At 47.9% G+C, this 27055-nt stretch overlaps 1 protein-coding gene across 1 annotated transcript; it reads left to right on the top strand.

Annotated features, from left to right (window-relative positions):
• Positions 1-1443: 1443 nt before the first annotated feature.
• Positions 1444-27055, top strand: LOC129710018 (transcription factor CP2-like protein 1). Its single transcript, XM_055656706.1, has 5 exons — positions 1444-1609; positions 16121-16272; positions 17580-17656; positions 19883-19988; positions 26817-27055. The coding sequence occupies exons 1-5, from the start codon at positions 1524-1526 to the stop codon at positions 27053-27055; spliced, it is 660 nt and encodes a 219-aa protein (XP_055512681.1). The 5' UTR covers positions 1444-1523.

Below are 27055 nucleotides of genomic sequence, written 5' to 3'. Positions count from 1 at the left end.
ATCCCTTTAGCCACAAGGGCCACATCTAACTCCCTCTTAAATCCAGCCAATGAACTGTGGCCTCAACTACCTTCTGTGGCAGAGAATACCACAGATTCAACACTCTCTGTGTGAAAAATGTTTTCCTCATCTCGGTCCTAAAAGGCTTCCCCCTTATCCTTAAACTGTGCGACCCCTTGTCCTGGAGCATTAGGCATCACCTGCACAATGAACTCCATCGAAGGAAAAGGGGCGGCCACACGGTAACACAGCGGGTAGAGCTGCTGCCTCACAGCGCCAGAGACTCGGGTTCGATCCTGACCACGGGCGCTGTCTGTATGGAGTTTGTACGTTCTCCCCGGGACCTGCGTGGGTTTTTTCCGGGCGCTCCGGTTTCCTCCCACACTCCACAGACGTGCAGGTTTGTAGGTTAATTGGTTACAATGAAACTGCACATAAATCTCCGCACGTTCTCCCGTCCAATATCGAGAGGGAGCGAGCGTTGCTTTTCTGGTGAACCAATCACGATCATATTGATTGGCGGTGCTGGTTCAAAGGGCCGAATGGCCTACTCCTTTTTCACACAGAGAGTGGTGAATCTCTGGAATTCTCTGCCACAGAAGGTAGTTGAGGCCACAGTTCATTGGCTATATTTAAGAGGGAGTTAGATGTGGCCCTTGTGGCTAAAGGGATCAGGGGGTATGGAGAGAAGGCAGGTACGGGATACTGAGTTGGATGATCAGCCATGATCATATTGAATGGCAGTGCTGGCTCGAAGGGCCGAATGGCCTACTCCTGCACCTATGTTCCTATGTTAGCAACCGGGGGATCCAGTCGGCCTTGGTAGGCACAGTATTGGCATCATTTAGATGAAGACCTGGGTCAGGCCAACATGGGCTCACCAATACCAACTGGCAGAGCTAGACTGCACCCTTCAAAGGAGGCCTCTGTAGCTCCTGTCACCATGGGGCACCCACAAACTACCGCTAACCCCGAGACTAAAAATGATTGACCGAATGTGTGTGGCATTCTTAACATTCTTCTCTCCAATGGACCATTACCCAATTGCTTTCAAACAGCTTAATTTCCCTGTCAAAATGGCTCTGCGCACCATGTGTAAGGAATTAATTGCATTTCTGCAGCATAGCCAGTGTAGAATTGTGACATACAAAATAAATTAAATCAACAGATTCAATGTACGAATTTAAGAAAAAAGCAACAGTGTGTGCAAAAACCTTCTTGTTTCGAGTTTGTTTTAAAGTGTGTGTGCGAGAATGTTTTGGGCCATTGGCCAGTGTTTCCCTGGGTGTAGATGGATCATTCACCTGAAGTGCTGCTTTAGTGGAGTTGCCTCAGGGTTTTGTGTGTGTGTATTTGCATGTGAATTGCTGCGTAGAAATTTCCACCTGTCCCCTCCCACTGCACCTGTAGAGAGGCTCGGCCCCGCACTATTTAAGGGCTTGCTCAGGTTTCAGTTCCTGCAGAAGTCCAGCCACCTAACCCCCGGGAACTTTCACCGCTCTGGGACTACACACAGAGGCACCATGCTGTACTGGCACAACCAGACGGAGCATTATTGGCCAGCTCAAACTGAACACTACCACCAATATGTCAACTCCAACGCAGGCCGGTGAGTAAGAACCAGCTCAAAACCATCCGTGCTGCGTGAGGCTTAATGTTTTGTTTAGTTTAGTTGCAAGGTACAGCGCGGAAACAGGCCCTTCGGCCCGGCGGGTTCGTCCCGACCTGCCATCGCTCATCAGTATAATAGTCTACTAGCAATTATTGTAGTGCAGACCAGAAAATTAGATTACACTTCACACCTGTAGGTCTTTGGAATGTGGGAGGACAAGCAGTTTAGTTTAGTTTGGTTTATTCAAGTCAAGTCAAGTCAAGTTTATTTGTCACATACACATACGAGATGTGCAGTGAAATGAAAGTGGCAATGCTCGCGGACTTTTGTGCAAAAGACAAACAACCAAACAACCAAACAAATTATAAACACAACCATAACACACATATTCTTTTACATAATAAATAATGGAAGGAAAAACGTTCAGTAGAGTTAGTCCCTGGTGAGATAGGCGTTTACAGTCCGAATTGCCTCTGGGAAGAAACTCCTTCTCAACCTCTCCGTTCTCACTGCATGGCAACGGAGGCGTTTGCCTGACCGTAGCAGCTGGAACAGTCCGTTGCAGGGGTGGAAGGGGTCTCCCATGATTTTATTTGCTCTGGAGTTGCACCTCCTGTTGTATAGTTCCTGCAGGGGGGCGAGTGAAGTTCCCATAGTGCGTTCGGCCGAACGCACTACTCTCTGCAGAGCCTTCTTGTCCTTGGCAGAGCAATTCCCGAACCAGATGGTAATGTTCCCGGACAAGATGCTTTCCACCGCCGCTGCGTAGAAGCACTGGAGGATCCTCGGAGACACTCTGAATTTCCTCAATTGCCTGAGGTGGTAAAGGCGCTGCCTTGCCTTACTCACCAGTGCTGAGGCGTGTGATGCCCATGTCATATCCTCGGAGATGTGGACTCCCAGATATTTAAACTAGTCACGTGGACCGAGCTACAGTGAAAAGCTTTTACATCCAATGGAAGCCGGAGCACCCGTTGGAATACCCACACTGGTCGGGGGGGTTTAAAAAAGGCCCTTCGGCCCGTACAACAGTACTATCCCAACCCCAGGGACGATTTACAATTTTACAAAAGCCACAAACCTGCACGTCTTTGGAGTGTGTGACTTGATTGTAACGTGGAGAACCAAGGAACTGCAGATGCTAGCACCCTGAACAAAACGCAAAGCGTTGGAGGCACTCAGCGGGTTGGGCAGCAACTCTGGAGGAAAAGGATGGGTGACATTTCGGGTCGAGACCCTTCTTCAGAGTCGCTGGCACCATCGCTTGAGAAGTCGAGACCCAAAAGATCGCCTGTCCATGTTCGCCCGAGATGCTGCAAGACCCACTGAATTACTCCAGCACTTTTATGCCTTTTTTTCACACATACCAGCATCTGCAGTTCATTGTAGAGTAGTATCGAGTGGATGGGCAACATTTCAGGCTGGGATCCTTCATCAGATTGATTGTAGGGGTTGAGGTGGAGGCAGGACTAACGAGTAGAGAACTTCTCCAGACTTCCTTTGAGAACCCCCCCCCCCCCCCCCCCCCCCCGGAGTGTGGTGTTGACGTGCGGAGATCGCTGGTCGGTACGGACTCTGAGGGCCGAAGGGCCTGTTTCTGCGCTATATCTCTAAACTAAACTAAACTAAACCACTCAGTTGATGCGGACAGTGTATTTTCTGTGTATCAACCAGCAGTTCTTTGTTTCGACATCTATGCTTCTGAAGTTGCTGTTTCTGATTTCACAAACACATTCTGTGGGCATTCTGAGGGAGATTCTGACCGTCTTTAAGGCAACACTGTGGGGATTTTGGAGAAACTCAGCGGGTGCAGCAGCATCTATGGAGCGAAGGAAATAGGCAACGTTTCGGGCCGAAACCCTGAAGGAAATAGGCAACGTTTCGGGCCGAAACCCTGAAGGAAATAGGCAACGTTTCGGGTCGAAACCCTGAAGGAAATAGGCAACGTTTCGGGACGAAACCCTTCCGGGTTTCGGCCCGAAACGTTGCCTATTTCCTTCGCTCCATAGATGCTGCTGCACCCGCTGAGTTTCTCCAGCTTTTTTGTGTAACCTTCGATTCTCCAGCATCTGCAGTTCCTTCTTAAACACTGTGGGGATTTCACTCACTAATGAGTTTGTAAGCACTTCCTCTGTCTGGCATATAATGGATGTGTGAACACATTCACTGTCAATGGACAAACTTGTCCTAAAAATAGAAACAAGTTAAAACCACCCAGATGAAAGGAACAACCATAAAAGTATCTCACCAACAATGATATATAGGTTATTGTCAGTTAGGAAATGCAGAGACTGGAGCTAAAGTAAGTTTTAATAATTAAGTTAGAAACAAAGTGATTGAACGATACAGCATGGAAACAGGCCACTCGGCCCACCGAGACTATGCTGGGGGGCCATCACCCTTTCACATCTGTGCCGTGCTATCCCACTCCCTGCACACTAGAGGCAATTTTACAGGGGGCAATTATCCTACAAAGCCGCACGTCTTTGGGATGTAGGAGAAACCAGCTGGTGGAAAACGGGCGCAGTCACAGGGAGAACGTGCAAACTCCACGCAGACAGCCCCACTGTGAGGCAGTGACTCTACCAGCTACACCACCGCATTCAGTGGACAGTTTCCTCCCGGCTGTTATCAGGCAACTGAACCATCCAACCACAACCAGCGAGCAGTGCTGAACAACTATCCACCTCATTGGTGACCCTCGGACTATCCTTGATCGGACTTTGCTGGCTTTACCTTGCACTCAACGTTATTCCCGTATCTACTGCAGTTGTACAGGGTCTTGGTGAGACCACACCTGGAGTATTGCGTACAGTTTTGGTCTCCAAATCTGAGGAAGGACATTATTGCCATAGAGGGAGTGCAGAGAAGGTTCACCAGACTGATTCCTGGGATGTCAGGGCTGTCTTATGAAGAAAGACTGGATGGACTTGGTTTATACTCTCTAGAATTTAGGAGATTGAGGGGGGATCTTATAGAAACTTACAAAATTCTTAAGGGGTAGGACAGGCTAGATGCAGGAAGATTGTTCCCGATGTTGGGGAAGTCCAGGACAAGGGGTCACAGCTTAAGGATAAGGGGGAAATCCTTTAAAACCGAGATGAGAAGAACTTTTTTCACACAGAGAGTGGTGAATCTCTGGAACTCTCTGCCGCAGAGGGTAGTCGAGGCCACAGTTCATTGGCTATATTTAAGAGGGAGTTAGATGTGGCCCTTGTGGCTAAAGGGGATCAGGGGGTATGGAGAGAAGGCAGGTACGGGATACTGAGTTGGATGATCAGCCATGATCATATTGAATGGCGGTGCAGGCTCGAAGGGCCGAATGGCCTACTCCTGCATCTAATTTCTATGTTTCTATGTTTCTATGTATCTCTACACTGCAAATGACTCGATTGTAATCATGTATTGTCTTTCTACTGACTGGTTAGCATGCAACAAAAGCCTTTCACTGTACCTCGGAAATAAACTGGTGAACTAAACTGAGCCGTGCCAACTTCATTGCAATAGTTCCTTATGATTCCCCAGTGGGGGAGCTGAGGGGGCTTTAAACCACCTGGAATCAGATGTTAAACTACCTCCCCTTCCCCCTCCCTACTGTGTCCCACCTGGATCCACCCTCCCCTCCACCTCCCCTACCACCTACTTTCCTTCCTCCAGCTTCACAATTCACAACTTTACACTTTAGAGATACAGCAGAGAACCAGGCCCTTCAGCCCACCCCGGTCAGCGTTGACCAGCGATCCCTAGTTCAATCCTACACTCTCAGGACAATTTTGTGATTTTTACCGAAGCCAATTAACCTACAAAACCTGTACATCTCTGGAGTGTGGGAGGAAAACCAGAGCACCCGGAGAAAACCCACGCAGTCACATTAAGAACGTGCAAACTCCACACAGACAGCACCCGAGGTCAGGATCGAACCCGAGGCTCAGGTGCAGTGAGGCAGCAACTCTACGGTTGTGCTACTGTGCCACTACAACTTTTCACTCCGGGTTCGATCCTGACTACGGGTGCTGTCTGTACGGAGTTTGCACGATCTCCCCGTGACTCACGTGGGTTTTCTCCGAGATCTTTGGTCTCCTCCTGCGCTCCAAACACGTACAGGTTTGTAGGTTAATTGGCTAGGTATGAATGTAGATTGACCCTGGTGTGTGTAGGATAGTGTTAGTGTGTGGGGATCGCTGGTCGGCATGGACTCGGTGGGCCGAAGGGCCTGTTTCCACACTGTGGCTCTAAACTAAACTAAACTAAACAATCAGTCTGAGGAAGAGTCCCGACCCAAAATATCACCTATCCATGTTCTCCAGAGATGCTGCCTGTCCCGCTGAATTACTCCAGTACTTTGTGTCTTTTTTCTTTGTAAGCCAGAGCCTGCAGATCCTGGTATCTACTATATGTTAAACTGCGGCCCTTGTTGTCGTGTGAGAGCCACTGTCACTGTTACCTGCTGAAGAGCAGCGGAGGAGTTATCCCGGGTGTGAAGGTCGATATTAATTTTTCAGCAAAACATTACTAAAAATAAGATGCATTTGTCAAGGTTGAGACAACTTCACATTTGAGCTCTCAGCCACCACTACGCCTGAGAGCATCGATCCATACTGCAGTAGAGGCACAACAGCAGCGGGTAGAGCTGCTGCCTCACAGCACCAGCGACTGGGTTCGATCCTGACCTCAGGGGCTGACTGTGTGGAGTTTGCATGTTATTCCCAGGAGCGTGAGTTCCTCTCCGGAAGAATCGAAATCAATGTTTATTTTCCTAATCGGTATCTGGTGCCACTGATTCATAAATACCAGGTTTGCTAGGTGAGGAGGGGACCACCAGCAGGACCAAAAACAACACCTGTCAAAGGGCAGATGGGCTTCTATCGAGCCAACGGCCATCCACACTTCAGTAGAAGTTGCGATCACTGTCGTACATAGCGCTGTAATGCCCCTGTCCCACTTAGGAAGCCTGAACGGAAACCTCTGGAGACTTTGCGCCCCACCCAAGGTTTCCGTGCGGTTCCCGGAGGTTGCAGGTGGTTGCCGGAGGTTGCAGGTAGTGGAAGCAGGTAGGGAGACTGACAAAAACCTCCGGGAACCGCACGGAAAACCATGGGTGGGGCGCAAAGTCTCCAGAGGTCTCCGTTCAGGTTTCCCAAGTGGGACAGGGGCATAAGGAACGATGATAAAGCACACACACACACACCAACATCCTAGACATTCAGCGGCGGAGATGTGTGGTGCGTCCGCCACCGTTCCCGTTCGAAGCCGGCACCGCTGCGTCGCTAATGTTTGCAACAACGATGATGAATGAATCACAAAATCCCGTTTCACCCGACATCCCAAGGACGTGCGGGTCGGCAGGTTAAATGTCCGCTGTAAATGGCCCCGCATATGTAAATGAGCAGCAGAGCCCGGGGCAGCTGAATAATAAAATATATGTTCAGGATAGGATCAGTGTAAAATGTGTGTTTACAGTTTAGAGATGCAGCGTGGAAACAGGCCCTTCGGCCCACCGAGTCCGTGCCGACCCGCGATCACCACACATTAAACACTGCAATACAAACCAGGGACAATTTACATTTATACCAAGTCAATTGACCTACAAACCTGTACGTCTTTGGAGTGTGGGAGGGGGACCCGGGTTCGATCCTGACTACGGGCACTGTCTGTACGGCGTTTGTACGTTCTCGCCGTGACCTGCGTGGGTTTTCTCCGGGTGCTCCGGTTTTCTCCCACACTCCAAAGACGTGCAGGTTTGTAGGTTAATTGGATTGGTATAAATGTGTAAATGTAAAACAAAATTGTCCCTAGTGTGTGTTGGATAGTGTTAATGTGCTGGGATCGCTGGTGGGTACGGACTCGATGGGCCGAATGGCCTGGATCGCACTCTACCTCTAAACTAAACTAAACTAAACAATAATCTTCAGGCTTTTTAAACTCAATCTGATGTTAATTGCTCCAACATCTAATTGCTGACAACTCTCGCCTGCCCTGTATATCTTTCCAGATCAGGAACAATAACTTCAGATTTCTGTGCAGGAAGGAACTGCAGATGCTGGTTTAAACCAAAGATAGACACAAAAAGCTGGAGTAACTCAACAGGACAGGCGACATCCCTGGAGAGAAGGAATGGGTGACATTTTGGGTCAAGACTCATCTATTGACTTATTTCGATTTCTCCTCACTTGTTGGCATGGCTGGTGCCCCTGCCACAAGGCCCTAGAAACCCCAGGTTCAATCCCTGCCTTGGATGCTGTCTGTGTGGAGTTTGCACGTTCTCCCTGAGACAACATTCCACTCCCTGAGGCACCTCTAGTTCCCTCCCACATCCCAAAGACGTGTGGGGTTTGGAGTTTAAGAGAAGATCTCAGATGCTGCCTGACCCCTTGAGTTACTCCAGCACTTTGTGTCTTTAGCATCTGCGGTTCCTTTCCACACACTGTGTTTGTAGGTTAATTGGCCTCTGTAGATTTCCCCAGTGTATCGGGAGTGGATGTGGAAACGGGATAACAAAGATCTCGTGTGAATGGGCAATCGACACAACAAGCTGGAGTAACTCAGTGGGACAGGCAGCATCTCTGGAGAGAAGGAATGGGCGACAATTCAGGTCAAGACTAGTGTGAACGGGTGATCGATGGTCCGTGTGGACTGGGAGGGTGGAAGGACCTGTTTACATGCTGTATCTTTCAATCAATCAACCAATCTTTGGACTAATAAGCCAGAAACGTTGCCTATTTCCTTCGCTCCGTAGATGCTGCTGCACCCGCTGAGTTTCTCCAGCTTTTTTGTGTACCTTTGGACTAATAATGTTAGTAGTAAAAGCACTAATTCTGCCTTGGTTGAAATCTGTCAACTCAATAAACTTCCAGAATGAACCAGGAAGATCTCCCTGTCTACACAACTGCCTGGTTACATAGTGTTTAAGAAGGAACTGCAGATGCTGGAGAATAGAAGGTTACACAAAAAAGCTGGAGAAACTCAGCGGGTGCAGCAGGAGATGATTGGGAAATATGTGTTAGACTCAGAATTCATGGTTGTGGGATGATGTCAATGGCAAATGTACAATTACAGAACAAATAATGTTTTTCACTGTTTGTTGCTGAAGTATTTCTTTGTATGGTTAATGAGTTCGTATGCTCATAAAAGTAATAGTAGAAGAATTAGGCCATTCAGCCCATCAAGTCTACTCCGCCATTCAATCATGGCTGATCTATCTCTCCCTCTCAACCCCATTCTCCTGCCTTCGCCCCGTAACCACCGACACCCGTCAATGCATCACCTTTTCTTCGTTGTAATTATTTACTGCAATAAGAAAATGTGAAATAGGATGTGAAACAGGGCTTAAAGATAGTGGAGTCAGGGGATATGGGGAGAAGGCAGGAACGGGGAACTGATTGGGGATGATCAGCCATGATCACATTGAATGGCGGTGCTGGCTCGAAGGGCCGAATGGGCTCTACTCCTGCACCTATTGTCTATTGAAGTGTGTGAAAATAGGTACATCAAAGGAAAATATTATTGAAAAATAGTTGGGAGATCAATTAAACAGGCAGACGAAAAATGCTGGAGAAATTCAGGGGTGAGGGAGGCAGCATCAGTGGAGAAAGCCTGAAGAAGGGTCTTGACCTGAAACGTCACCTATCCCTTCCCTCCATAGATGCTGCCTCACCCGCTGAGTTTCTCCAGCATTTTTTTGTCTTTTTTCCAGCATCTGCAGTTCCTTCTTAAACAAATAAACAGGAAGGTAACTTTCTTATTGAAAATAAAATGTGTAGGGTCACAACAGTATTCGCTGCTGTGATTTTCACCACACACACACACACACACACACACACAGACACTGAGCGCTGATGCAGTAACATGCAGGGCAAATGATCATATCATACAGTCCGTGCAGGGATAGCCGCAATAATCCATGGCCGTAGTGTGTTAGTTCATCAGGTGAAATGTGTAGAAAGGAATTGCAGAAGTTGGTTTATACTGATGATAAAATACAAGTGCTGGAGTAACTCAGCGGATCAGGCAGCATCTCTGGAGAACATGGATGGGCGACATTTCAGGTCGGGACCCTTCCTCAGACTCTTCTGTCTGAAGGACAGTCCCATAGAAACATAGAAAATAGGTGCAGGAGCAGGCCATTCGGCCCTTCGAGCCAACACCGCAGTCAGTCCCGACCTGAAACGTCACCTATCCATGTTCTTCAGAGATGCTACCTGCCCTGCTGAGTTACTCCAGCATTTTGTGTCTGTCTTCACAATAAGGAAGAGGCATTTGTTACCTCAGCCATCAGAGGAACGGTACGGTGGCGCAGCGGTAGAGTTGCTGCCTTACAGCACCAGAGACCCGGGTTCGATCCTGACTACGGGCGCTGTCTGTACGGAGTTTGCACGTTCTCCCCGTGACCTGCGTGGGTTTTCTCCGAGATCTTCTGTTTCCTCCCACACTCCAAAGACGTACAGGGACGTAGTAAATGTAAATTGGCTTGGTAAATGTAAAAACTTGTCCCTAGTGTGTGTAGGATAGTGTTAATGTGCGGGGATCGCTGGTCGGCGTGGACTCGATGGGCCGAAGGGCCTGTTTCCGTGCTGTATCTCTAAACTAAACTAAGCTAAAGAAACTATTTATTTAAAAGTTGCCCTGGCTGGCATTTAGAAAAGGCTATCAGAATGGCTTAGTGGAAGCGGAGAAACTATGGAAATGTAGGAAACTGTGCCAGAAATTTACAGTCGGCAAGCAAAGTAAAGATGAGCAGTAATCTGCTTTAGAATTGTGTATTGAGAAATAAATCTTGGCCAGAATATCAGAAGCACGTTCCTAGTCTGTAACACAATCTTTACATCAACCTGAGAGAGCCGTGTTCCTCAGTGTAATCATGTTGTTATAGTTGCTCAGGACATCAAAAGAGCTTTACAATTCGCAAGTACAATTTGAACAAGGAATTGCAGATGCTGATTGCCAGGACCTACACAGTAAACAGCTGGGCTCTGGGGAGTGTCGTGGAGCAGGGAGTGCAGGTACATAGTTGTTTGAAAGTGGCATCACAGGTGGATAGTGTGGTCAATAAGGCTTTCAGTATACTGGACATCATGGTTATAGAGACCGCTTTTCGGAGCTCTGCAACGTCAACTTCTCCCGCCCTAGTTGCGGGGTTGAAAATGACCTGGAGCAGGGCCTAAAATCGCCCCGCGTGGCTTTAATGGCTGCGGGACTTGCTAGCGCCCGTCGGGGGCTCCAACATCAAGACCCGGAGCGGGGCCTAACATCGCCCGGCGCGGCTTTAATGGCCACGGGACTTGCTTACCGTCGCCTGCCGAGGGCTTTGACTTTGACATTGGGAGGAGAATGGGGAGAGACAAGACTTTGCCTTCCATCACAGTGAGGAGGAGATTCACTGCGATGGATTATTGTGTAAATTGTGTTGTGTCGTGTTGTATGTCTGCAGAAACCAAATTTCGTTTGAACTTCAAAGAGGTTCAAATGACAATAAATGGTATTGTATTGTCTGTCAGAGTATCGTGTGTCAAAGGGAGGTCCTGTTATGTAGGTAGGTAGTTAGATGGAGCAGCTACTACTGCGACGTTTAAGAAACATTTAGACAGGTACATGGATAGGGTTGGTTTAGAAACATAGAAACATGGAAACATAGAAAATAGGTGCAGGAGTAGGCAATTCGGCCCTTCGAGCCTGCACCGCCATTCAATATGATCATGGCTGATCATCCAACTCAGTATCCCGTACCTGCCTTCTCTCCGTACCCCATGATCCCTTTAGCCACAAGGGCCACATCTAACTCCCTCTTAAATATAGCCAATGAACTGTGGCCTCAACTACCTTCTGTGGCAGAGAGTTCCACAGATTCACCACTCTCTGTGTGAAAAATGTTTTTCTCATCTCGGTCCTAAAAGATTTCCCCCTTATCCTTAAACTGTGACCCATAGTTCTGGACTTCCCCAACATCGGGAACAATCTTCCTGCATCTAGCCTGTCCAACCCCTTAAGAATTTTGTAAGTTTCAATAAGATCCCCCCTCAATCTCCTAAATTCTAGCGAGTACAAGCCGAGTCTATCCAGTCTTTCTTCATATGAAAGTCCTGACATCAAAGAATCAGTCTGGTGAACCTTTTCTGTACCCCCTCTATGGTTTAGTCCCTCTAAGCCATAGAGGGAGTACAGAGAAGGTTCACCAGACTGATTCCTGGGATGTCAGGATTGAATGGCGGTGCAGGCTTGAAGGGCCGAATGGCCTACTCCTGCACCTAATTTCTATGTTTCTATGTTTCTAGGACTTAGAGGCCAAAAGCAGGCAGGTGGGACTAGCTTAGATGAGGCATGCTGGTCAAAATGGGCAAGTTGGGCTGAAGGGCCCATTTCCACTCTAAGGAACTGCAGATGCTCAGTTTACCAAAAAAGACAGAAAGTGCTGGAGTAACTCAGCAGCTCAGGTAAACGAGTGGTCTTGTTTACACTATAGGGTGGGCAATTTGCCCACGGCAAGCCTTCATCAACAGCAGTGAACAAAGTGGCTAACTGAGTTCTTAGGCGTCCTTTGGTCATGGCTGACCATGGATGTCTCCAGGTTTAGAGGACGCCTGTACATGACTTTAACGTGGGGAGACTGGTGCACGGACAGCCACACCACACGGTCCTTGACAGATCTGGGTCAGGATCCAGTGGCATGGAGTCCAAGACGATCGGAGACCCTTTCCTGCTGCAGCCTTCATCCATCCGCCTTCCCAGCCGTTGTGACGCTCCACTAAGGTCAGTCATCGTCCTCCGCCTGTTCCAACGTTGAGGTCTTGGCTAACTAAGTATTGGTTGAGGATAATCATTGATTATGGTTGACTAGGGACAATTTACAGAAGCCAATTAACCTGCAAATTTGTAAGTCTTTGGAGCGAGGGAGGAAACCGGAGAAAACGCACGCAGTTACAGGTAGAACGTGCAAACTCTGCACAGACAGCACCCATAGACAGGATTGAGCACTGGTCTCTGGCGCTGTAAGGCAGAAACTCTACCGCTGCGCCACCGTGCCGCACATACAAGTCTGCCCTATTAACTGGGTGCCCAAGGCTCCAATACACCTAGTGGTATGAATATTGATGTATTTAACTTCAGGTAACAACCTGGTACTCAACCCATCAAAGACAAAAGAACTGGTCGTTGACTTCAGGAGGAAGAGGAGAGAGGAACCTGCTCCTTTATACATCAAAGGAGACACGGTGGAGAGAGTCACTGGCTTTAAGTTCCTGGGAATAAACATCTCCCAGGACCTCAAATGGCAAATGAACACCGTCACTCTGGTGGAGAAGTCACAGCAGCGGCTGTATTTCCTGAGGTCTCTGCGGAGAGCAAACGTCTCACAGCCGCTGCTGCTGTCCTTCTACTGATGCGCCGTGGAAAGTATCCTCTCCTATGGCATCCTGGTGTGGTTTGCTAGCTGCACCGTGGCTGAGAGGAGGGCCGCTGCAGAGAGTTATAAAAACTGCGCAGAGCTTTACTGCGCAGGAGTAGGCCATTTGGCCCTTCGAGCCTGCACCGCCATTCAATATGATCATGGCTGATAATCCAACTCAGTATCCCGTACCTGCCTTCTCTCCATACCCCCTGATCCCCTTAGCCACAAGGGCCACATCTAACTCACTCTTAAATATAGCCAATCAACTGGCCTCAACTACCTTCTGTGGCAGAGAATTCCACACATTCACCACTCTCTGTGAAAAATGTTTTTTCTCATCTCGGTCCTAAAGGATTTCCCCCTTATCCTTAAACTGTGACAACTTGGTCTGGACTGCCCCAACATCGGAAACAATCTTCCTGCATCTAGCCTGTCCAACCCCTTAAGAATCTTGTACGATTCTATAAGACCTGAATCTTCTAAATTCTAGCGAGTACAAGCCGAGTCTATCCAGCCTTTCTTCATATGAAAGTCCTGACATCCCAGGAATCAGATTCAGATTCAGATTCAGATTCAGATTCAATTTTAATTGTCATTGTCAGTGTACAGTACAGAGACAACGAAATGCATTTAGCATCTCCCTTGAAGAGCGACATAGCAAACGATTTGAATAAAAAAATAATAAGTGTCCGGGGGGGGGGGGGGGGGGGGGGGGGGTGGGGTGATTGGCAGTCACCGAGGTACGTTGTTGAGTAGAGTGACAGCCGCCGGAAAGAAGCTGTTCCTCGACCTGCTGGTTCGGCAACGGAGAGACCTGTAGCGCCTCCCGGATGGTAGGAGGGTAAACAGTCCATGGTTGGGGTGAGAGCAGTCCTTGGCGATGCTGAGCGCCCTCCGCAGACAGCGCTTGCTTTGGACAGACTCAATGGAGGGGAGCGTGGAACCGGTGATGCGTTGGGCAATTTTCACCACCCTCTGCAATGCCTTCCGGTCGGAGACAGAGCAGTTGCCATACCATACTGGTGAACCTTCACTGTACTCCCTCTATGGCAAGAATGTCCTTCCTCAGATTAGGAGACCAAAACTGTACACAATACTCCAGGTGTGGTCTCACCAAGACCCTGTACAACTGCAGTAGAACCTCCCTGCTCCTATACTCAAATCCTTTTGCTATGAATGCTAACATACCATTCGCTTTCTTCACTGCCTGCTGCACCTGCATGCCTACTTTCAATGACTGGTGTACCATGACACCCAGGTCTCGCTGCATACTTGAGTGAGCAAATCTTCAACACACTGATTCCATGCACGCTTACCGATTAATTCCACTACGGTGAGTTTACTCTTCATGTCAAACGCAAATTGCTCAAGGATTTTAATACATTATCATAAACATGTTAATGACTCGTTTGTGGAGACGAATATTCTATTCCACAAAGAATTTGTTTTACTTTAGGGTTAATCTAAATTGGAAACACTCACGAAGATTTTAATAAATTGTAAATGAAAATACTAATAGAAGACATTAGCTTGAAAGACATTCCCTCGGAGGAAATCACAAGTTCTCAGAAGTTAATTACTGTGAATTAAGTGATGAACTGTCAGATATCCTGCAGCAAGAGTGAGAACGGTGAGCATTTTGCCCGGTGCTTCTTGGCAGTTTGTCATTGTCGAAATGTCTCCTGTTAATTTACTAATTTGTTAATTTGACCGGCACAGTGTGGTTCTATATCATTCCCCCCTCCCCCCTCCCCCCTCGTCCCATCAAAAAAAAAACCAAGCCTGAAATCATCATAATATGGAATCCAAAATATGGAGACTAGGTTTTTAAGAAGGAACTGCAGATGCTGGAAAATCGAAGGTGGACAAAAGTGCTGGAGAAACACAGCGGGTGCAGCAGCGTCTATGGAGCGAAGGAAATAGGCAACGTTTCGGGCCGAAACCCGGAAGGGTTTCGGTCCGAAACGTTGCCTATTTCCTATAGTGGAGATTGTTCAACTCTTTGCATGGAGCGAAGGAAATAGGCAACGTTTCGGGCCGAAACCCTTCTTCAGACTGAAGAAACGTTGACTATTTCCCTCACTCTATAGATGCTGCTGCACCCGCTGAGTTTCTCCAGCACTTTTGTCCACCATGGAATCTAAGTTGGCTGTTTGACCATGGCAGCATCACAGGGGAACTCAATATAATTTGAATCGGACATTTCGGGAGTTGCGGAGTTTGTATGTTCCTCCGGTCGGTGTCCTGAGTGGGGTTTTCTCCGGGTGCTCCGGTTTCCTCCCACACTCCAAAGACCATATAACAATTACAGCACGGAAACAGGCCATCTCGGCCCTACAAGTCCGTGCCGAACAAATTTTTTTCCCCTTAGTCCCACCTGCCTGCACTCGTACCATAACCCTCCATTCCCTTCTCATCCATATGCCTATCCAATTTATTTTTAAATGATACCAATGAACCTGCCTCCACCACTTCCACTGGGAGCTCATTCCACACCGCCACCACTCTCTGAGTAAAGAAGTTCCCCCTCATGTTACCCCTAAACTTCTGTCCCTTAATTCTGAAGTCATGTCCTCTTGTTTGAATCTTCCCTATTCTCAAAGGGAAAAGCTTGTCCACACCAACTCTGTCTATCCCTCTCATCATTTTAAAGACCTCTATCAGGTCCCCCCTTAACCTTCTGCGCTCCAAAGAATAAAGCCCTAACTTGTTCAACCTTTCTCTGTAACTTAGTTGCAGGTTTGTGCAGGTGCAGGTTTGCAGGTTAATTTGGCGTCGATAGCCCTTTGGCCGACTGAACCCGCGCCAACCAGCGATCCCCGCACACCGACACAATCACACACAGATGAGGGACAATTTACAATTACCAAAGCCACATCAACCTACAAGCCCGCACGTCTGTGGAGTGTGGGGGGAAACTGGAGCAAACACACGCGGTCACGGGGAGAACGTGCAAACTCCGTACAGACAGCACCCCGTTGTCAGGATCGAACCTGGGTCTCTGGCGCTGTGAGGCAGCAACTCTACCGCTGCGCCACCGTGCCACCCCAAATTTATGAAGAGGCTGGTACACAGGGTGCAACATATGTTTAACCAACGATGGTGAAGGCTTTTGTCTCTCCTTTCAGGGACGTGCTGCCACTGCCACTCTTCAAGCACGAGGATTCTGCGCTCTCTACAGACCATGAGCCCAGTGCCGTCAGCTTCCAATACGTTCTCAGCGCAGCCACCTCGCCCGCTGTTAAACTACATGAGGAGACACTCACCTACCTCAACCAAGGTAAACGCCACATGCAAACAACATGACCAACACAGGGCTGGTGTGCATGGACATCACCTCCTACACACAGTGTGCTGGAGTAACTCAACGGGTCAAGCAGCATCTCTGGAGAACATAAGGGTGATGATAGCACCCCGTAGTCAGGATCGAACCTGGGGCTCTGGCGCTGTAAGGCAGTACCTCTACCACTGTGCTGTGTTTAGAAGCATATGTGTTGTACTGTCTGTTCTACGGTTGAAGAATACCTACATAGAACCTGATCTCCCGGTGGCTCAGCACTTCAACACCCCCCTCCCATTCCGAATCCGACCTTTCTGTCCTGGGCCTTCTCCGTGGCCAGAGTGAGCACCACTGGAAATTGGAGGAGCAGCAACTCATATTCCGCTTGGGCAGTCTGCACCCTAGCGGCATAAACATTGACTTCTCCAATTTCCGGTAGCCCTTGCTGTCTCCTCCCCTTCTCAGCTCTCCCTCAGCCCTCGGGCTCCTCCTCTTCCTTTCTCCTTTCTTCTCCTCGCACACCCTACATCAGTCTGAAGAAGGGTTTCGGCCCAAAACGTTGCCCACTTCCTTCTCTCCGTAGATGCTGCTGCACCCGCTGAGTTTCTCCGGCACTTTTGTCTACCTACATAGAAGAGTGCAGCACAGGGACAGGCTCATTGGCATACAATGCCCACGGCAAACATGATGCCAAGTTTAACTAATCTCCTTTGCCCACTCACATTCTATATCCCTCCATTCCCTGCATATCCATGTGCCTATGCAAAATCCTCTTAAATACAAATCATATCACTGCATTGCAGGCATTGCACCACTCTATGTGTAAAGATTGTGTTTACACATTCCTATAAATGCTTGGAGGTACACAAAAAAGCTGGAGAAACTCAGTGGGTGCAGCAGCATCTATGGAGCAAAGGGGATAGGCAACGTTTCGGGCCGAATCCTATAAATGCTTCCTTCCTTCTCACCTTCAAGCCATGACCTCTTGACGTTGACATTTGCACCACTGCCCCAAGATGAGTGAACCTTCACTCGTCCAATCTGCATCCTTTATTGGGTTTGCATCTGTCTAACGTCATAAGTGATAGGAGCTGAATTAGGCCATTCGGCCCCTCAAGTCTACTCCACCATTCAATCATGGCTGATCTATCTCTCCCTCCCAACCCCATTCTCCTGCCTACTCCCCATAACCCCCGACATCTTGAACCTAACAATGAAGTGGCTGAGGCTTAAGGAGGAGTTGAGGGTGGACTGTTAAAGTGCTTGGTCTCCACACGTCATGTGTGATAAGGTTGTTTTCTCTACAGGTCAGTCCTATGAGATCCGGATGCTGTGCAATCAGAATATACGGGGACTGATGGAATCAAACGGGAAGCTACTGAAGGTGAGACTGGCGCAGAGGTGGGAGGGTGGAACGGGGGCAAAATCACAGCCGGGTTCATGCCAGGCGCTTAATGGACAGCACAGGCTCAGTGGGCAGAACGATCTGTATCTAGTGTATTGTCAACTACTCCGCTAAACGACAAAATAATCACAATCCTAATCAAGGACCAGTCTCACCCTGGTCACTCTCTCTTCTCCCCTCTCCCTTCAGGCAAGAGGTACAGAAGTGTGAAACACACACACCTCCAGATTAAGGCACTGTCTCTTCCCAGCTGTTATCAGGCAACGGAACCATCCACTTACCAAGCAGAGAGCGGTCCTGACCTCCCATCCACCCCATTGGAGCCCTTCAAACTATCTTTAATCGGACTTTAATGGACTTTATCTTGCACTGAATATTATGCCCTTTATCCTGTATCTGTACAGTGTGGACGGCTGGATTGTAATCATTTGTTTAAGAAAGAACTGCAGATGCTGGTCAAATCGAAGGTGGACACATAAAGCTGGAGTAACAATAATGTCCAAATCTGAGGAAGGACATTATTGCCATAGAGGGAGTGCAGAGAAGGTTCACCAGACTGATTCCTGGGATGTCAGGACTGTCTTATGAAGAAAGACTGGATAGACTTGGTTGATACTCTCTAGAATTTAGGAGATTGAGAGGGGATCTTATAGAAACTTACAAAATTCTTAAGGGGTTGGACAGGCTAGATGCAGGAAGATTGCTCCCGATGTTGGGGAAGTCCAGGACAAGGGGTCACAGCTTAAGGATAAGGGGGAAAATCCTTTAAAACCGAGATGAGAAGAACCTTTTTCACACAGAGAGTGGTGAATCACTGGAACTCTCTGCCGCAGAGGGTAGTTGAGGCCAGTTCACTGGCTATATTTAAGAGGGAGTTAGATGTGGCCCTTGTGGCTAAGGGGATCAGGGGGTATGGAGAGAAGGCAGGTACGGGATACTGAGTTGGATGATCAGCCATGATCATATTGAATGGCGGTGCAGGCTCGAAGGGCCGAATGGCCTCTACACCTGCACCTATTTTCTATGTTTCTATGTTTCTAACTCAGCGGGTGAGGCAGCGTCTCTGGAGAGAAGGAATCATGTACGGTCTTTCCACCGACAACAAACAAGATAATGTGGGTTTGGCAGTCTCTGTGAGCAAGGAATTGTGGGACACTTCTGTAGCTGGCAAAATAGAAAGCTGGATTTCCTCCATTGCTTATGTATGCAAGGTTAGCATGGACATTGTGGGCCGAAGGGCCTGTTCCTGCGTTATACTGTTCCACTGCTTAATTCCAGCCACAGAAGTTGCACATGTCTGTACATTGGTTCACGATCCCAGCCGGGGCTGTGTTACAGACCACACAGGATGGCAGGCACTAGATAGAAATATAGATCCATAGACAATAGGTGCAGGAGTAGAGGCCATTCGGCCCTTCGAGCCTGCACCGCCATTCAATATGATCATGGCTGATCATCCAACTCAGTATCCCATCCCTGCCTTCTCTCCATACCCCCTGATCCCTTTAGCCACAAGGGCCACATCTAACTCCCTCTTAAATATAGCCAATGAACTGTGTGGCCTCAACTACCTTCTGTGGCAGAGAATTCCACAGATTCACCACTCTCTGTGTGAAAAATGTTTTTCTCATCTCGGTCCTAAAAGATTTCCCCCTTATCCTTAAGCTGTGACCCCTTGTTCTGGACTTCCCCAACATCGGGAACAATCTTCCTGCATCTAGCCTGTCCAACCCCTTAAGAATTTTGTAAGTTTCTATAAGATCCCCCCTCAATCTTCTAAATTCTAGCGAGTACAAGATTCAAGATTCAAGATTCAATTTAATTGTCATTTGGACCCCTTGAGGTCCAAACGAAATGCCATTTCTGCAGCCATACATTACAAACAAATAGACCCAAGACACAACATAATTTACATAAACATCCATCACATCGCTGTGATGGAAGGCCAAAAAAACTTATCTCTCCACAAGCCGAGTCTATCCAGTCTTTCTTCATAAGACAGTCCTGACATCCCAGGAATCGGTCTGGTGAACCTTCTCTGCACTCCCTCTACGGCAAGAATGTCTTTCCTCAGATTAAAAGATCTCAGAGAAAACCCACACGGTGACGGGGAGAACATACAAACTCCGTACAGACAGCACCTGTGGTCAGGATCGAACCTCCAGCACTTTGTGTGGTGACCACCTGTCTTGTTTTGTTTGGTAGAGCACAGTCCGGGTGGTGTTCCATGACAGACGTCTCCAGTACAGTGAACACCAACAGTTCCAGGGGTGGAAGTGGAATAGGCCAGGAGACCGGTTGCTTGACATCGGTAAGTCCAGCAACCAAAATGTCATCTATCGAAGTCCATGGTTGTACCTTGTGTACCTTGTGTATTCATCTGGGCATTTGTACACAAAGCAGGTCATAGAGTCATAGAATCTTACAGCATAGAAACAGGCCCTTCGGCCCAACTTGCCCATACCGGCCAACATGCCCAATTTACACTAGTTCCATCTACCTGCGTTTCCTTTAAACCGGTCCTATCCATGTACCTGTCTTCAAGTTCCTTAAAGTTGTGACAGCCCCTGCCTCAACGACCTCCTCTGCCACCCCATAAACCCACCCACCCTTTGAGTGAAAAGTGAGTGACTACTTAGATTCTTATTTAATCTTCCCCCCCCACCCCCCCCCCCCCCCCCCCCCCCTCCTCCCCTTAAACCTATGCCCCCTCTTCTCCTGGGCAATTTGCCACAATCCAGATAGCACAAGGTGTATATGAACAAACATGCAATTGGTCCTTTGATTAGCCTAATAGTACATTGGATGGAAAGTGGGAGTTGAACCTCCAATGGAAGAAAGCAAAGGACATATGATCTTCAGTGAGAAGGCGGGGGCCATTTGCTCCCATCTTTGCTCCACCATTGAATTATGTAGATCATCACCAATATTTCTCTTCAGCACCATGTTTGTGCACACCAGCCCCTAAACATCTTGATTCACCTCCATTTCCAAAACCCTGTTGAACTCTGTCTTGAATATGCTCACTGACTGAAGTTCAACGTCCCCGCTAGAATCATAGAGTCAAAAGTTCACAAGTGATGGGAGCAGAATTAGACCATTCGGCCCATCATATCTACTCTGCCATTCAGACATGGCTGATCTATCTCTCCCTCTCAACCCCATAGAAACATAGAAACATAGAAATTAGGTGCAGGAGTAGAGGCCATTCGGCCCTTCGAGCCTGCACCGCCATTTAATATGATCATGGCTGATCATCCAACTCAGTATCCTGTACCTGCCTTCTCTCCATACCCCCTGATCCCTTTAGCCACAAGGGCCACATCTAACTCCCTCTTAAATATAGCCAATGAACTGGCCTCAACTACCCTCTGTGGCAGAGAGTTCCAGAGATTCACCACTCTCTGTGTGAAAAAAGTTCTCCTCATCTCGGTTTTAAAGGATTTTCCCCATTCTCCTGCCTTCTCCCCATAACCCCTGACACCCGCACTAATCAAGAACCTATCATCTCTGCCTTAAATATATCCACTGACTTGGCCTCCACAGCCTTCTGTGGCAAAAAATAAGAATCTAAGTGGTCACTTTTCACTCAAAGGGTGGTGGGTTTATGGGGTGGCAGAGGAGGTCGTTGAGGCAGGAGCTATCACAACTTTAAGAATCCCACAGATTCACCACCCTCTGACCAAAGAAATTCCTCCTCATCTCCTTCCTAAAAGGAGGTCCTTTCATTCTGAGGCTATGACCTCTAGTCCCAGACTCTTGCTCGAGTAGAAACATCCTCTACATGTCCACTCTATCCAAGTCTTTCACTATTCTGTACATCCAGCGAGTAAGGGCCCAGTGCTGTCAAACGCTCATCATAGTTTAACCTACTCATTCCTGGGATCATTCTTGTAAACCTGCTCTGGACCCTCTCCAGAGCCAGCACATCCTCCCTCAGATATGGTGCCCAATATTGCTCACATGTGTGTGTCTATGCTTCTATGACTCTCCCCATTGCAAATATACCCTTCCTCACATACTGAGATGAAACGTGTACACCTAACGATCTTACCAGGGCCCTGTGTAACTCTGAAAAGCTGTCCTGCCACACACGTTCAACTCCACCTGTGGCAGAAGTTAACACATCACTAGCTTTCCTAATTAAAGATTTTATGATATTATCTGTGAGACGAGGCCAAATAAATTAGCAAATAAATGTTCTCTCTGACAGGAAGTTGGTGCAATTAAAATGTTAACATGTAAAAACAAAATTGGGAAAATTAAATTGATATTCTCGAATGTCACGTTACAAATGTATAGGGGGGAGAGGCAAGTGACAGATTATCGGCCAGTGTAAATTGTTGAATCAGCATATTGCAGTTAGCACCAGCCCCTGATAGAAACATAGAAACATAGAAATTAGGTGCAGGAGTAGGCCATTCGGCCCTTCGAGCCTGCACCGCCTTTCAATATGATCATGGCTGATCATCCAACTCAGTATCCCGTACCTGCCTTCTCTCCATACCCCCTGATCCCCTTAGCCACAAGGGCCACATCTAACTCCCTCTTAAATATAGCAAGAGGGAGTTGGCGAGACAATGGAGGTATGGAGAGAAGGCAGGTACGGGATACTGAGTTGGATGATCAGCCATGATCATATTGAACTCCCTCTTAAATATAGCCAATGAACTGGCCTCAACTACCCCCTGTGGCAGAGAGTTCCAGAGATTCACCACTCTCTGTGTGAAAAAAGTTCTTCTCATCTCGGTTTTAAAGGATTTCCCCCTTATCCTTAAGCTGTCACCCCTTGTCCTGGACTTCCCCAACATCGGGAACAATCTTCCTGCATCTAGCCTGTCCAACTCTTTAAGAATTTTGTAAGTTTCTATAAGATCCCCTCTCAATCTCCTAAATTCTAGAGAGTATAAACCAAGTCTATCCAGTCTTTCTTCATAAGACAGTCCTGACATCCCCAGGAATCAGTCTGGTGAACCTTCTCTGCACTCCCTCTATGGCAATAATGTCCTTCCCTCAGATTCAGATGAGCTAAGAGATGACGTACAGTGAAGTTTTATGTACACACAACGTCAGGGACCCAGGTTCAATCCTGACCACGGATGCTGTCTGTGATTGGAGTTTTATACATTCTCCCTGTGACCATGTAGATTTGCTCCGGGTGCTGCCAATTTCCTTCCATATCCCGAAGACGTGCAGGTGTGTCGGTTGCTTGACCTGTGTATAATTGCCCCAAGTGTGTCGGGAATGGATGTGAAAATGGGAGACACAGCACCAATGGGTGATTGAAGATCAGCGTGGACTCGGTGGTCCAAAGGGACCCGTTTCCATGCTGTATCTTTCAATCAGTTCAATACAATTCAATTTATGGGCGGTCACGGTGGCGCAGCGGTACAGTTTCTGCCCTACAGCGAATGCAGCGCCGGAGACCCGGGTTCGATCCCGACTACGGGCGCTGTCTGTACGGAGTTTGCACGTTCTCCCCGTGGGTTTTCTCCAAGATCTTCGGTTTCCTCCCACACTCCAAAGACGTACAGGTTTGTAGGTTAATTGGCTTGGTGTAAATGTAAAAATTGTCCCTAGTGGGTGTGGGAGAGTGTTAATGTGCGGGGATCGCTGGTCGGCACGGACCCGGTGGGCCGAAGGGCCTGTTTCAGCGCTGCATCTCTAAACTAAACTAAAAGTAAATTCAGAGGGCAATGGGTTTAAGGTGCAGGACAAGACGTTCAGAGATATCATGCAGAAACAGGCTCTTCGGCCCATCGAGCCCGTGCCGACCTGTACACTAGAACTATCCCATACACACTAGGGACAATTTACAGAAGCTAATGAACCTACAATCCTGCATGCCATTGGAATGTAGGAGGAGACCTGAACACCCAGGGAAACCCCACGCAGTCACGGGGAGAAGGTACAAACTCCGTACAGACAGCACCCATAGTCGGGATGGAACCTGGGTCTCCGGCGCTGTGAGGCAGCAACTCTATCGCTGTGCCACCCAGGTGATCTGAGAAAGACCTTTTCATCCACAGTGTGGTTGGAATCACAGCCTGAGGGGGTGGTGGAGGCAGTGACCCTGACAACATTTAGTGAGTATCTATCTACACACGTGCTTGAGTCACCAAGACTACAGACCAAATGGAACTCATGTAGATTGGTTGGCATGGATATAGTGGGCGGAAGGGCTGTTGTGTTCGCTACGGGTCCATGTGCAGTCCTAGTCTCTGACTCTTGCAGGCAGATATATTTCTCTTCTGTGTAGGAAGGGAACTGCAGGTGCTGGTTTAACGCGTAGACACAAAAAGCTGGAGTAACTCAGGAAGCATCGCGGGATTGACATCACGGGTTGAGACCCTTCTTCAGACTGAAAGTCACGGGAAAGGGGAACGAGAGACAAAGAGATGGCGCCTGTCCCGCTGAGTTACGCCAGCTTTTTGCGGCTCTCTTAAGTTTCTAATGCTCGATAGACCATGAGCTCGGTGCTGAGTTTGACTTCTTGGACTTCCAACAATCTTCCATTCCAACAGGCAACGCTGCTCGTGTGGAAGGCAAAGATTTCTCAAGCTTGCACAAATTGATAAACTGATCCTCAAAACATAACGGAATAATAATAATAATAATAATATATTTTATTGTCATTGCACATGAAAAGTGCAACGAGATTTCGTATATGCAGCTTCCATCCGATGTCATAACTTAAATAACTAATAAAATTTAGGTTTAGAAACATAGAAACATAGAAATTAGGTGCAGGAGTAGGCCATTCGGCCCTTCGAGCCTGCACCGCCATTCAATATGATCATGGCTGATCATCCAACTCAGTATCCTGTACCTGCCTTCTCTCCATACCCCCCTGATCCCTTTAGCCACAAGGGCCACATCTAACTCCCTCTTAAATATAGCCAATGAACTGTGGCCTCAACTACCTTCTGAGGCAGATAATTCCAGAGATTCACCACTCTCTGTGTGAAAAATGTTTTTCTCATCTCGGTCCTAAAAGATTTCCCCCTATTTAGATTGAGATTTAGATACCCCGAGAAACATGGTTTGTAAAAAAGAACATTACAACAGTAAAACTGTTCAAACTGACTGAAGTGCAGACGTGACCATCCCAGGGATTGTAATGTTCACAGTTATTCAATCGCTGTTGTAAATATAATGCTGTTTCAAGCTCCAAATTACAGAGGATATTAATCACTGTTAGTAGAGAATGACGAATGACCATCCCAATGTCCACTTTGCAAATGACCAACTAGTTTTTATTATATTTTACCGTTGTTTATTGTTATGAATAAATCCAAGCAGTGAGTTAATAATAATAATAATGCATTTTATTTATGGGCGCCTTTCAAGAGTCTCAAGGACACCTTACAAAAATGTAGCAGGTAGAGGAAAAACATGTAAGAGGAATGAAATAAATAGTAGAGACATGACTAGTACACAAAGTAAAGACAGAATTCAATTCAAAACACAATATGAGGCAATTAATGCACAGATGAAAAGGGAGGGGGACGTGGGGCTAAGGATAGGCAGAGGTGAAGAGATGGGTCTTGAGGCGGGACTGGAAGATGGTGAGGGACACGGAATTGCGGATCAGTTGTGGGAGGGAGTTCCAGAGCCTGGGAGCTGCCCTGGAGAAGGCTCTGTCCCCAAAACTGCGGAGGTTGGACTTGTGGATGGAGAGGAGACCGGCTGATGTGGATCTGAGGGACCATGAGGGTCGGTAGGGGGAGAGGAGGTCAGTGAGATATGGGGGGGCCAGATGGTGGAGGGCTTTGTAGGTGAGGACCAGGATTTTGTAGGTGATCCGGTGGGAGATGGGAAGCCAGTGAAGTTGTTTTGAGGACTGGAGTGATGTGATGCCAGGATTTGGTGTGGGTGATGAGTCGGGCGGCTGCGTTCTGGACCAGTTGGAGTCGGTTGATGTAGGTGGAGCTGATGCCAAGGAGAAGTGAGTTGCAATAGTCCAGTCGGGAGGAGATGAAGGCATGGATGAGTCTTTCAGCAGCGGGAGGTGTGAGAGAGGGTCTGAGTTTGGCGATATTGTGGAGGTGAAAGAAGGAGGTTTTAATGACAATGGCGGGTGTGAGGCTCAAGGGAGAGGGTGGAATCAAGGATCACGCCAAGGTTGCGGGCCTGGGGAGATGGGGAGACAGTGGTGCCGTCGATGGTGAGAGTGGGGCTACCCTGTCTGCTTTATGCCTCATAAGTTTGTGACGAGTTTAGTTTAGTTTAGTTTCGAGATACCGCGCGGAAACAGGCCCTTCAGCCCATCGATCCGCACCACCCTGCACATTGACACTATCCTCCAAACACTGGGGACAATTCTTACATTTGTACCGAGCCAATTAACCTACAAACCTGTACGTCTATGGAGTGTGGGAGGAGGGGGGATGTACAAACTCTGTACAGGCAAACACCCGTAGCCAGGATCGAACCCGGGTCTCTGGCGCTGTAAGTGCTGTAAGGCAGCACCTCTACCGTTGCACCATAGTTACAGTAGGCATCTTGTTTGTTGTACAGCAAGGCGGTTTATCACCGCTGTGTATACATGGGCCACTCTCACTTGATGTGGCAGAGACAAAGTCAGTCCCACAGAGTGAAAACAGGCCCTTCGGCCCAACTTGCCCATGCCGGCCAGCATTCCCCACCTGCCTGCATTTGGCCCATATCCCTCTAAACCTATCGTATACATGTTTCTTGTAGACAATAGTACCTGCTTCAACTACCTCCTCTGGCAGCTCGTTCCATACACACACTGCCCTTTGTGTGACAATATCATAACTTTTGGTCCAACAGAGACATAGTCTGTGTCCACAAGCCGTCAAGGAGACTCAGGAAAATGGAGAAACTGTATGCTATATCATTGTGATGTTTTGGTGCATTCATTGGTTGCAGCATGCACAGGAGCAGCTAAATTGCAACCACAATTCATCTGCAGTTTATGCCCTTCAGGCCAAGGTAGTTTAATATAATTCCGTACGCTGCAGGGGCTGGTGCGTGTCACAGTCTTCCCTTGGTCAGAGAACAATTCTTTGGTCTGAAGTATTTGTATGTAATTGAGCTAATCCATCATATGCCATGGCTTGCGTTCACACTGTGTCATTCACTCTTTCTTTCTTAAATGATTTTGTTGCATCAGATATTCCCCTGTCAGTCGGAATTGTCGATCCTCGAGTAAACCCCATCTTGCTGAATGCTGCTGAGTTCCTCTGGGACCCCAAGAAACAAACCTCTGTCTCCATTCAGGTTTGTGTCACTTCCTACTTCCACTCTCCCCTCCTCTCCATCTCTGCTCTCGACCCTGTGCACTTCCCCATTTGTCACCTTTCTATTTTCTTCTCTCGTCCCTTACCTTACCTTGGAACATGGAGAAGATGA

Source organism: Leucoraja erinacea, chromosome 27, assembly GCF_028641065.1.
Source record: "Leucoraja erinacea ecotype New England chromosome 27, Leri_hhj_1, whole genome shotgun sequence".
NCBI lineage: Eukaryota > Metazoa > Chordata > Chondrichthyes > Rajiformes > Rajidae > Leucoraja > Leucoraja erinaceus.
Note: the sequence above shows the minus strand (reverse complement) of the source record. Positions and strands in the feature narration are given on the sequence as shown.